This window comes from Pezoporus flaviventris, unplaced genomic scaffold (assembly GCF_033815535.1).
Source record: "Pezoporus flaviventris isolate CSIRO_AGI_PZ_B2104156 unplaced genomic scaffold, CSIRO_AGI_Pfla_v1 ptg000002l, whole genome shotgun sequence".
NCBI classification, from domain to species: domain Eukaryota; kingdom Metazoa; phylum Chordata; class Aves; order Psittaciformes; family Psittacidae; genus Pezoporus; species Pezoporus flaviventris.
Window position 1 is genome coordinate 25,599,061 of NW_026892550.1, and position 13,127 is coordinate 25,612,187.

Sequence of the window (13,127 nt, forward strand, 5' to 3'; positions counted from 1 at the left end):
CCCTTCTTTAGTTTTAGCAAACATCCTAAGACAGTGAAGACTCCATTTGTATAGACATCTGGTCAAAACTTGTTTTGATAGTTGCTGTACTTAAATTTTCTAATGAATCTTGCAGTTGTTAATACAGCATTCACAGATGTAAGGTGAGAAAATCATCAATAAAAATAGCTTGCTTCTTCCCACCGCTTTTAAAATAGAGCAATTTCTTTGTGAAATGTGTAGTTACACTCTGTGTATTCACAGTGTACTATGAATGTTAAACTCCCACCGGAGCTAAAAATAAAACTAGGCAATTTATGGAAGGGGAAAAAAAAAAATCTATAAGGAGTTGTTAAAATATTACCTCCAGCTGGGAGACTCCCTGAGCTGAGGCTAAGACAGTACTAGTAAAAGTAACAGCGTATTTATCCCGTGGTTACGCTCCCCACTGGCAGCTGCCATCAGTCTCCAATAGCAGAAGCACAGCACTGGACGGTACATGTGTTTGGCCAAGTCCTGCTTCTGGAGACGGGCGAGGATGTCCTAGCGGAGATCGCCACGCTGCCATTAAGCCCTGCTGAAGGGACGACGAACGGGCGCTTGGGGCTGCAGAAGAGCACAAGGACCGCCGAGAGCAGCGGACACAAAGGGCAGCGCGGGGAAGCGAACGCGGCTCCGGCAGGCACGCTGCGGCCAGGGAAGGCACAGCCGAGGTGAGTCCCAGCGCCTGGCAGCGCGCAGAAAGGGTACCGGCCGTGCCAAAGCGGCCCGGGCAGCGAGGCCGGCTCCGCCGGGGCCGCCCCCCGCGTGCCCGTGCCCGGGGCGCCGCGGGGCCGGGCCGGGCCCGCTTCCTGTGCGTGTCACTCACTCCGCGGGGGAGGGGAAGCCGCGAGCAGGCGGCGGAGGTTCCTCCGCGAGCAGTGCCGTTGGGCCGGCGGGACGCTCGTAGACCCCCCTGCCGCCGCCCGGCTGCGGCCTGAGACGCCGGCGGAGGCCCGGGAGAGCGCAGTGGTGTTGCCCAGCAGCGAGAGGCCCAGGCGACGTCGGGCCTGGGCCCTCACCTCCCGCGGGAGGCGGCCATGTCTACCGGCGAGGTGGAGCGGCTGTCGGCGGATCTCGGTGGGGGCGCCGGGGACGAGGAGGAGGAGTGGCTCTATGGCGGTACGGACCTTCCCAGACCCCCACTCCCAGCCCACCTCCCCCGTACGCCGGCCCGGCTCGCTTCCCCGGCAGCCGTAGCGGAGGGAGAGGGGGTGGGTAGGCCGCGGCGTGCGCCACCTCGCCAGGCCGGCCTGAGTACGGCCCACGCCTGCCCACCGAGCCGGGCCAGCCAGCGGCCGGTTAAAGGCGTCCGCCCGTCCTGCCCCCCCCGCCCCGTGGCTGCTCAGTCCCCTCCTCCTGGCTGGCCCTCCGGTGGTGCTGTCCCGGGCCTGTGAGCGACCCCCTCCCCGCCGTGGCGGTGCCGGCTCCCTGCCCCCCTCCTCCACGGGCGGTTGGCTGCCGGCCCCTCTGCTCTGGCTGCGCAGCTCGAGGCATGCTAGGCCTCCCGCATGGCGCTCCTGCCCCACACGCACCCCTGGGGCGGCTGAGCTTCTCCTCAGTACCCCCTGCCTGGCCTCCCGGCGTTGAAGTACTGAAGCAACCTTAAACTTTAGGGCATAAACTTTGTTCACAACTTCAGGGACTTTAAGTTGAAATCATAACGAAACTTGTAAATAAACCCTGCCAGTGTAGAAGATCTGTGAGCATTGAGTGATGTGAGGGCTCAGAGGTCTGCTCAATTGGTTTCACAATTGAAATGTTATGAAAATGTCTCAATAATAAACTGAAGAGTTACCTAATCCATCTGCATGGCAAGATATCTGTCATGATTGGTATTAAGGGGATTTTATTCTTAACTACTCTATTTCTTTTCTCTTGTGGTAGATGAAAATGAAGCAGAGAGACCAGAGGAAGAAAAACCTAGGTGAGCATCTTGACAAATGGGAGCCCTGTAGCATGGCTGCACAAAAAAGTTGTTACTTACATTCTTTTTCCCAACTTCTTGAAAGTTCATAGCACCTGGACACACTATGGTGTCTTTGAAAATCCCCTTAACATAGTATGTTTTGTCTGCTAGAATGACATGGCTTTTCTGTGAAATGGTTTTACCTAGGAAATTGGGATGGTTGAGTATAACAGTTATTTGAAGTTTTAATTGTATGGAGAGCAGTAGTTCCTCACAAAATGCCAAGAGGTCGTTTATTTCTGTAATCGTGGTGCTTTGCAGTCTTGGTAATGGATCAGGACTTCATTTGTTAGAGGTAAATGAGAAATTAAAAGACAAATCTCTCTCCCAGAGAGTTTACAGTGTAGTTACAAAAAGAAGAATACAAAGAAGCAGTAGAAGATTATCAGTTAGTTTGATGTGCATGTTACATAACACATCAGCTGATGGTTTGGGGGCTGTGTTTTTTAGTAAGAGAGTTTTTGAAGGAAATTTGGAAAAACTTTGGAAATATTTGGGGCAGCCTGCTTGAGCTGTAAGGAGCTATATGAGGGAAAGCACAAAGATGTTCCTTTGAAAATCATTGATAAACTGTGGAAATTATTGGTTGTCAAGATAAATTTAATAAAAGGGAAGCCAATGCAAGAAAGCATGAATTTTTATTTTCTATAAATGCTTCCAGTCAGCAGCGATTTTTTTCAAGAACTCTTGAATTGAGTTACCTTTGGTGGACTTCTTGTCCATAAGCTTGCTTAATTGCTTTTTTTTTTAACTCATGTCAGATTTTGACAGGGAAAGAGTGATACAGCAGTAATGACCTCCACCACTTGGCCATATAGATTGTCATTTTGAAGCAGTTACTGGTACAGTCACTTCCAGTTAGTTCTTGTATAAGAAACAGAGTTGTTTCCTGTCGCCTTTTCCTTGTCACTTAGCAGTTTTCTAGACCTCTGTTGCATTTATCTTGGATCGTCTCTTGCAGCACAGAGAATTCCAATTATTTATTTGCTCTTTATTTGGAAGCTATTCTATATCAATTGATTCCTTGTGTCCAGGTACCTTTTCTTGACCTGGCGCTTTTGTCAGTATTACTGTTGTTTTAAGAAAATTATTTGCCTGGCAACCAAAATGATCTTTAGAAACAGTGGTTAGCAGAGTCTGGCTTGACATTTGGCTGCTTCAATACATAGTATGGACTAAAAAGCAAAACGAATGGTAGTATATGCATCTCATGAGCTGTGTTTGGAACTCTGGAAGTTTGGTGACATTTTACCTGTTCAAAGTTTTGGCCTCTGGACTGTTAGTTTTGGCCTTTTTCAGGTATACTTAAGAATTGTGAGGTTTTATTCAAGTTCTTTAGCTAGCCTCTCATTCTAATGGGTGATGAAGTGGATTGGTCAATTTTAAATCTTGGGGTCATGCCTGTGCTCTGGTGCAGTGCTTATGAGTGGGTATTTTGCCAACAGAAGATGGGATCAAAATCATTCTGTTCAATAAAAATTGGCAGTTGCTCAGTCCATTTCAGAGATATTATTTCAGTGAAAGAATATTGTTTCTAAATGGCTCCTTGCTTACTCTGCTGTTTGTGGTGCAACATCCTAACAGTTAATGGAACTGTGGAAATGAAAACATTGCTGTGAAATAAGCAGCAGTAGGTAAACCCAGTGACACGGCTTGTTTGCATGGTTTTGACAGTGCTGTTCACTTTAGATGGACCAGTAGTTTTAAAACTTAGTTTTCAGTCTACAGTTAAAATCTGATTGAATTCATCATTGAATTGTAGCTATTCTGTATGGTGGAAGAAAGTTTCACAATGCAGATGTCAGAATTTTAATTCCGTGCAACATTACCTATGGGTATTTATTTAATTTCCATTATGTCTTTGAAAAGTCTGCAGGGGCAAAAAATAAGAAAACTGTTATTCTTCATATATTATGAAACATTTCACTTTGATTTCAAAAGCGGATCCAGGTGTAGTGCCTTTTCACTTGCAACTATTCTGTGACCATCTGGTTAGTATGACTTCTGATAGCTAAATATTATCCTGCTAATATGAAGCTACATTCATCTAGAAATTCATTTAATAAATTATTTTAATTAATGCAGAAGATAGATGGAACTTTGGATCTTTTCCAGAATGATATAGTAAGGCTTTTTTCATCATGTGGAATAATATGTGCATAGATACCTACTTTCATCTTTCTCTGTTTGTTTTTGTTTAAGTGCTCCACCCCCACCTGGAAATGAAGAGGAAGCTGCAGAAAATGGCGTTGTGAAAACGGTAGTTTTAAATGTGGTTTTGGAATACTGCTTTAATTTGGTTTGATTTATGGGGTATTCATAATTTGGCTAGGACTTACCATTAAATTTAATGCATAAATGTATGCTGCTTTTTTTTTCTTTTCTGAAAGGTGTTTGACACTATCTGCAGAAACTCTGTAGAAATTACTAAGTTAAGAAATCCAATTTTTACCTTCAGTCCACTTTTTAAATCCAACTTACAAAAAAAATAGATGAATAATGCTTCCCTTACTTTGCAGGGAAAGGCGGTGCTTCAAGATAGCTGCCTTTTCTAGAAAACATGTTGTCAAAATGATACTCTGTAATTTTTCTCACTGATAGGAAAATAAGATCCCTTGATCATTTTCCGTCTTTCTGTGTGTGATAAACAATCAGCATTTGCCAAACTGTGTGAAAATATGGGTTAAGAGGTGACTTATGTATACCTTTCAGAGGCAGCAAAACAGACTTGCTAAGTAGTAGTCTTCTATGTGCAGTATGTCAGAACTTCAGCGTTAGTAGGGTGAAGGAAGGGAGCAGGAAATGAAATTTACAGTTGCAGTGTTGATAAAAAGCTTCAGTTTATTGTGAATGGAAATGGTTTCAATCTTTTCTATGAAAAAATAGTAGTGTTACTTAAATGGGATATTTAGGTTATATCTTGCAAGAATTCTCTTAAGCGATGCAGTAACAACTCTCATTTGTGAAAATTTTAAGGACTGCCCTCTCAAAAATATATTTTTTCCAGTAAGTCTAATACTTTATTTATGAAAGATATTATAACTACTTAAAGTTGGGGGAAAACTTTAAAACCCTATTTTAGTTGTTTAAACTGAAAAGCTTTAATTTAAGCGCACCAATGACTTCGTGCTGATGCTAATCCTGTAAGTGGGCAGTAGGTTTAATATGTTAGGTACACAGAGAAGACTTGCTAGTTTCAAAATACTTCTGAAAATCCTTATTGAAGCACTTCCCTTGTACTTGCCTCTCTTTGTATTTTTCACCTATCTAAAGCCTAGCGTTGTTAGGATATCATCAGAATATGTCCACAGAATTGAGAACTTTGTGTTAAAAGGTGCGTGTGAAGGGTTAGCAGCAACCTAGAAAAATGAATGGTGTTCAAGCTGGTTGAATAAGAAAAGGAGACTATTTCTGTGAGGAAGGAACCAAGAAAGCATTTTTTGTAAGTGAAATTGGCTTTCGTTGCTCCAGACAAAATTTTATTTTCTGTTCAGTGTATTTGTAATGGCTCTCTGCTGAGTGGGTTGCCTGAGTGGGTGTGGGAGATTGGTGAACTCTTTCTCTTCAGCTCTGCAGCATTGAAGGCTGTGTTCTGTGCTCAGCTGTCATTTACAGGATATCTATACTGATGTAGACTACCTCCCCCTAGATTATACTCTTAATTGTTATGTAAATTATATTAATGTTGTATAGCAAGGAAGAACTGTACTCCAATATCTTATCTTCTGCACAACTGCTTATTTTTGTCTAATTTATGTACTAGGCAAGTTTAGAGATGGTACAGTAGGTAAGGGTTAGAGCTTGGCTATGCTTGGAAAACTTCAGACTACCTGGACAGAATCAACTTGACTTTGGTATGTTCAGACTCATGCTGGAGGATTCAACAAGTATGTGAATAAGAGTGATCTGATTGATAAAGTTCACTTGGATTCCACAAAGATTTTTTTAAATAAGTTCCTCACCAAAGGATTTTAAGAAAAGTAAGCAGGTATAGGAGGAGTTTCTCATTATAGTTGACGTGTAAAAGATAGAAAACATAGGGTAAAAGTCTAAGTTCAGTTTAGGCAGTGAAGGAGGATCACCTCCAGTAGGGATTCACTGTAACATTGTGCATAACCTGTGCTGTTTAGTGTGTTTATAAATTACTTAGAAAAAGGGGCAAATTGTGGGATTACAAGTTTTCTGATATTAGAAAGTTATTCAAGGACTATCTCTGAAGAACTAACTGGTTAATAAATGGTCACTGAAATTCTGTGTAGAAAAAGAAGAGTGAGGAAAAGAGGCTTACAAATAAAATGGTGATCTCTGAGGTCATCATTGCCACTTAGGAGGGACTCGCTAAGATACATAGAAAGATCCACAAAACTGATGGTTACGTGCTTGTATGGAGTCTAAAAAGCAGTTAAACTTTTGGATGTTGCAGAAAATAATTAGAGAACAAAACTAAAGATATCTTTACACCATAAATTCATGGTTCAATTGCACCCTGAATTTTGTGGTATTGTAAAGACTTCAACTGAAAAAAGTTGAGAGAGGAAGAGTGGTTGAGGTAGCTTTCATACAAGGAATGGCTGAGTACATAAGGACTTCCCAACCAGGAAGAGAAGCGTATATAGCATATGATGAAGGCTAACAAAATCATGTATGGGCCTTATAAATAAGGATTGACTCCTCACAGTCCCTTACCGTGAGAACTGTAACTTTTAAAATAAAGTTGTAGGAGCCGGCCAGGATGGAAAGAAAGAAATGAGGTTGGATCTTCATGCAGTAGACAGTGCTATGGAGCTCCTTGCCAAAGAGGGTGTCACTGCTGGGAGTTTATGTGAGTCCAAGGGAATTCTGGGCAAGTACTTGACAGAAGGATCCGTTAGGGGTTACTAAAAAGACAAACCATAACTGACTTAGGGAATTCCCTGACCTGATAATAATCAGCAGCTGAGAGGGTGTTAGGGTGGAACATCATATGCGTTTGCCCTGGGGTTTTTTTTCTCTCCTCTGTGGTCTCTGGGAGGGGAAAACTAAAACAAAACACCAAACAAACCAAAAATGCTGGACTAGATGAACTGTTCGTATGGACTGGCATGACAATTTTATTTATCAGCAAGCTTGAATGTTGTGGGCTAGAACAGCATGCAGTGTGCTTTTGTATCTGTATTTTTATCCCGTTCACTGAAAATCTCAAGCATTTTACATAGTTTACTAATGCTAGGAGCTGAATAAATTTTTTCTGAAGCACAGTGTCTACAACTGGAAAAACATTTTGGTTACTCAGGACATGTAATGGCAAGAGGCTAGTCTTGCATATGTTTAGGCTCTTTCCTGACTGACAAGAGTAAAACCAGTACGTGTGAGCTAGATGGAGGGAAGAAGGATGTTAGTGGAAGCCATTTTATGCTTATTTAGGAAATGTCATGCTTCAGAAACAGACCTTAGTATTAAAGATAGTTCCCTTTTTTGATGGAGATGTCTCAGATTCTTGTAGCATTTCATCAGATGAGCCTCCTAAGTGTACTCTTAATGATACTCAGTTTTGAGGTCTAGAAGAAGTTCTTCCTCTCAGAGATTTCTAGAACAGATAGTTTTGACTGGATTATTTTTCCACTATAAAGGTAAGTGACTGCTTTTTGTCTAAGCAATGACTTTTTCTTTTGTAGAAGGTGGCAGAGGCTGACGATGACAGTGATAGTGATAGTGATGATGATGAAGATGATGTTCAAGTCACCATAGGGGATATTAAAACAGGAGCTCCACAGTATGGGTAAGTTATTTGCAAATAATAACTGGGGGATCTTCCAAGATTGCATGTAATTATTAATTCAGGCTCTTAGATATTAGTCAGCGGCAAATCGTATGCATAGTTAGTGTCAATTTAGTTTGGATTTGTTTTTTTTTTTCAGGTTTTTAACAATGTTTTTAAGGATATAGGGATTTAAAAATAAAAAAGTGAAACAAAGTCAATTAAATGTCATAATGGAAGAGCTGTTATATGAGTTAAGAGCTGTTACATGAGTTAAATTGTTTTCAGATTTTGAGAAATAATAGTATTAAGTTTGTAAAGTTGAGTGTTGTTATTAATTATGGAATAGCTGTGTTACATGATATTTTTAGGGTTGTTAATGTGACAGTGATATTTCTGTGCAAATGGTAGAGCGGTAACCATGGAGAACATTAGAAGCATTTCTCTTTAGTCCTGTTTGTAGTGGAGACAGTTCTAATTAGACCTCGATGGTTTCAAGTCTTGCTGATGTTCTCAAATAAGTATTTAACGTACTTCAGGATGGAGCTGCCAGTCTCTGGAGATAATTTCTCAACATCATGGTTTTGGCACTTGTACTATGTAAAAATTCTTTTGCTACTGTTGTTGCTCTATATGCCTTCTCTTGATAAAAGACTTGTTTTTCACTGAACTCTTTCAAACAGTGTTAATTTTTACCCCAAATTACAAAATACTATTTTTCATTACATGGAAGCTTGCTGAGGGAAGTGGTTTGCTTGTTTGTCTTGGCAGTCCTAATGTTTTTATGCTTATTAAAACCAGCATTAAAAAAGCATAATTCTTATTAGAATTATATCAGGTCTGCAGGTAGGTCTGACTCATGCATATTATTGTGTTCTTAACTTTAGAATGCAGGTGATTTACTCATTTTTGAAACATAGTATTTTTAAACTTTCAGTATTTCATATCCTAAACTAACTGTATTATAAGAAATAGCAGTTCTTTCAGTTCTTTCTTCGTCTGCTTTCAGTAACTTGCAGTATGCTTGTGGTGTAGGAAGCAACCTCAAATTTTGTGGGAGTAAAACAAAACTAGATTTATATTCTTGGTTTATTTGCTGGTGCTCTTTCCAGAATACATAAAATAATGAGCAGATGATGCTAAATGGAATTAGAGTAGAAAGTTTTATGTAGAAATGGTTGTTTTCTGAAAAACCTTTTTTTCTATGCCAGTTGGATAGAAAGTTCATGGAAAAGCAGTAATCTAAACCAAACTTAACATCGCTTTTCATTTTAACTTCAGGATAACAAGTTCCTTTCATAGGATTAAATGATTTTTCATATAGTAGTCAACTGCTGTTTGAAAAAACACTCATGAGATTTGTTTGACAAAGTCATGCACAAATACAGCATAGCAGATCAAGAAGGTTAAATGTTTTGTGTTAGTTTTATACTGATTGTACTTGAATGTAAACTAAAACTGCATGGAAGTGGTACTGTAAACTATATACTGCCTTCTAATTACATGGTAATCTCATTATGTCCATGGGTTTGTACCACCTGTGAGGATGAACTACGTTATACGCAAATGGTAGTGAAAGCAAGCTCTCAGTGTTCCAAATGAACAGTACTGTAATTCCTAATGTAGTTATATCGGTCCAGTATCAAGATTTCTGAGTACATTCTTATGAATAAAGCTCTCAAGTGTTTAAGAAAGCAGAATGCTACATACTTTTCTGTTAGTCACAAGAATAGGTGATTTGCTGGAAGTACATTGAAACTAATAGCCTTTCAGTCATTGTAGAGAAATGCTTGCATTTTATGCTTCTGTACGGATTAAATGAAATAGTTATGAAAAGAGAAAAGGATCTGTCTAAACCCTTTCCTTTTTTATTTATTTTGTTTTTACTCTAATCCCCAGAGTGTCATCTGTATCCCTAAATGAACTGCATTTTTCCTTCCTTTCTTCTGGTTCTGTCCATTCTTGTTTCTGTGAAGGTCTTTATCCTTTCAACTCAGGAAGAGTGACTGGGACTTGCTTCACAACTGTTTATTAGTTGGAGAAGTTGCTACTGAGCATAGAAAGGTACACTCTCTTCCTCCTAGGCTGATCTCTTTACAGTGTTACCAGCTTGGAAAGCTAGAGGTTCAGGATGGCGATTGAGCCTGAGTCCAGTTTGTTTCTGGATCTAGCTAACTCTTGTTTTGTGTTTTCTTCTGTTTTAAGAGTTTTATCTGTCTAACTCATTTTTTTGTTGATTTCTTTCAAGTTATGGAGCAGCACCTGTGAATCTCAATATTAAGACAGGAGGAGGACGAACTTATGGATCTTCTGGTAAGAAAATACTGACACAGTAATACTAGTAAAAATGAAAAAAAAAGTTTGATTGTTTTAGGTTAAGGAAATTATTTTCACTTCCAAAACTTGTTGATAAACTTAAATCTGACTTTTTATTACTATTTTAAGCGTATTACAGCTGTTTACACTCTAACTCTCTGACTTTTCTTCACAGGTGCAAAAGTTAAAGGGGTAGATCTGGATGCACCAGGGAGTATAAATGGTGTGCCACTTCTGGAAGTAGATTTAGATTCTTTTGAGGATAAACCTTGGAGAAAGCCAGGTAATGCCCTTGTTTACATTAACTGATATGAAGGTATTCAGTAGGTTATTTTAACAATAGTTCGCATTTACTGCATGTAGATGTTACGTATATACAGGTAGACGATACTGTAAAATGTTATTTGGAAAAAGCATTTAAGTTACTTGTTACCTTTGTGCTGTGCTACAGAGTGTGTGGGCATGCCATGTTTCTTAGTATACATCCTGCACATGTCAGCAGAAATAGACTGTAGAGCATGCCCTTATTTATTTATTTATTTATGTATTTTTAATCCATGTATATCCTGAACTGTCCTTGGAAATCTGTCTTTCTCTGGATATTACTAGCATTGGTCTGTGTCATAGGACAGAATATAAAGCACAACAGAAAATAGTTCTAGCAGGTTTGAGCATGAAGAATGATGAAAAGTAGCTGCTTGTCATAGAGTGACATCCCTAGGCTTTAAAGAAGCAGCAGGTACCAGATGGGCTTTCCGTAAATTTCCTGTGTGTATTGTCTGGCTCAAGTGATTTAGCCAGACGTGTCTAATACCTGCTTTTTTAGTGGCAGTGCATCTTGCTGTTGTACATAGGTTTCTCTAGTGTTTGTATATTGCTTTGGCCATGCAAATAGTGTCTACAAAATGGAAAATGAAGCCTATGATAATATTCTGGTATTTGGTCTGTTAGCTATTTGAAATACATTCTGTGCATTTGAGTTATGTCTGGTCTCTCTTTTACATATTCTTTTAAATACTTTGTGGCATTATATGAAACTTGGAGTCAAAACAACACGAGGAGTTGAATAGAGAGCAAGCAAAAGCGAGTGGTTCTTCACTGAACATACAGTAAACCTTTAGATCTTAAATATATCATGTTGTAAAGATACAGGGATTATAATATCCTGTGATATTCTGTAAGAATCTGCTTTTGATTCCTGAGACATGATGCTAAGCCCTTTACTGCTGACTAAATTCTGATGTTTTTATAGTCTCAGGCATGAACACTCTATGTTTACTGATGCAAGACTATATCCTACATTTCAGTGGTATTTTTTCAGCTCAATACCTAATCTGTTTTGATGTTACAAATAAAGGTGTATGTATGCTCAGTGAAGAAAAGAAGAACTTTGTGATGTCGTAAAAAACCTATGCTTTTCTATTTAAAGGGGCTGATCTCTCTGATTATTTCAACTATGGATTCAATGAAGATACCTGGAAAGCTTACTGTGAAAAACAAAAAAGAATACGAATGGGTCTTGAAATTTTACCAGTTACCTCATCCACAAATAAAATTACGGTAATTAGTACAACTTTTGCCATATTCTAGATGCTTTTTTTCCCTGTAAAGCTGCTTGTGTGTCAAAAGCTTGTTCAGCCCAGTTTGGTGTGTGTGTTAGAGTTTGCAGCTGACTCCCTGTCTTGAGCCTAGAGTGTTCCTGTGTGTTCCTCTGTTGCTTCACTGGCAATTTGTGTGGATAGTGTGACAGACTAGCTACAGCTAGATTGCGTCTGTACCATTATTCAGATTGTGGCCCATGACTTTAGAGTTGTACGGTCTCTTAATGGGCAATGTGTTATTTAACTTAGGCTGAAGACAATGCTATGGAAGTAAGACCAAGTGCAGAGATTCTCGATGGCAGATACCATCTTTTTAAGGTGAATTTTAGTAAACTTTTGTCGGTTCCTCTCATTTTTGTTGGGTATTGCTTCCCATGCCACCGCAGACTGGTAGAAGAACAACTGAAATGGACATAGCCATTATTTCAGACTCTCATCTTAGACCAGTGACTTTCTGCATATGTCATAAAATGTTGATTAAAAAATGTTCTTTGTTTGTCACCGTTCTGCAAGTATGTGAGTTAGTAACCTGGTGAATTAACAAATTTCCCAGAGAAACTAATTTTTCTTTATGTGATGGTTTATTTTTATTGTAGTGCATTTGTATGTGCAGATTAGAGAATCTGTGCAGATGTGCTGGGGAAGCTTTTGTAGATTATGGCATGTTTATTTTTTATGTGGCCTTCTAGCTCTTGCTGTGTTTTGTGAAACTTATCCTTGGCGACTGAGATATGAAAATCAATCTTCTGTATTTTTCTGTTGTCCTTTTGGGATTAGACAGCAATAAATCCAATTATATATAATATTTTTTACATTCAGAAATGCTGATTTACAGAGAACAGATCTGTACGATTGGATTTATCTTAAGAATTGAATATTTTTTTTCAACTTCTCATTTTCTAATTTACTGTTTCATTTGATGCTAAAGTTAAAATACAAAGGTTATATTTTACCTATTTTCCATAGGTCAGTTTTGTTCTTGAACAGTCATTAAACTGACCTGAAACTGTTTGTTGCTTTCTTCTGTATACTTCTGTGACAGAAGTGTCTATTGCAGACAGGTATTTTTGTTTCCCCTCATGTGCTACTTGAGGGTATCCAATCATTTTGACTTTATCTTAGAAAGAACAGGTAAAGAAGCTCCCTGGGGCTTTTTGCCTTACTCAGTTATCATGATAATAGTGTTACCTTATTGTGGGCAGTAGAAGTTAATGATTTGCAGCTCACTACACTCAGACATTGCTGAACTGTAGTCCTGACAGAAGGATAAGTATTCCGAACAAAAGCTTCCCGTATTTCTAGCTCAATACTGACTCTCTGGAGGTCCAGTGATCAATCTGTGCAGATAGTAATTGTGTTTTAACAGTCTGAAGTAAGAGTTGTCATGTGTTTTACAAGAAGTTTATATATAACTGTTAAATAATTTTGTTAACTTTTTTCCACTTTCGAAATACTATGTCTCATGAAATTTACATGGTATATTTGG

The 13,127-nt window shown here is 39.2% G+C and overlaps 1 protein-coding gene across 11 annotated transcripts in view; it reads left to right on the forward strand.

Annotated features, from left to right (window-relative positions):
• Positions 1-822: 822 nt before the first annotated feature.
• The window catches only part of FIP1L1 (factor interacting with PAPOLA and CPSF1), a 41,504-nt gene continuing 29,199 nt past the window's right edge, over positions 823-13,127 (forward strand). For 7 of the 11 annotated variants that reach the window (XM_061472740.1, XM_061472748.1, XM_061472774.1 and 4 more), the window contains exons 1-8: positions 823-1,140; positions 1,906-1,945; positions 4,190-4,247; positions 7,642-7,745; positions 9,973-10,037; positions 10,216-10,323; positions 11,470-11,600; positions 11,891-11,959. In XM_061472740.1, coding sequence (XP_061328724.1) covers positions 1,059-1,140; positions 1,906-1,945; positions 4,190-4,247; positions 7,642-7,745; positions 9,973-10,037; positions 10,216-10,323; positions 11,470-11,600; positions 11,891-11,959 — 657 coding nt within the window. In that variant the 5' untranslated portion in view covers positions 823-1,058. The remainder of the gene's footprint in view (positions 1,141-1,905; positions 1,946-4,189; positions 4,248-7,641; positions 7,746-9,972; positions 10,038-10,215; positions 10,324-11,469; positions 11,601-11,890; positions 11,960-13,127) is intronic. The other 4 variants (XM_061472765.1, XM_061472781.1, XM_061472814.1 and 1 more) reach the window with 2 other exon arrangements.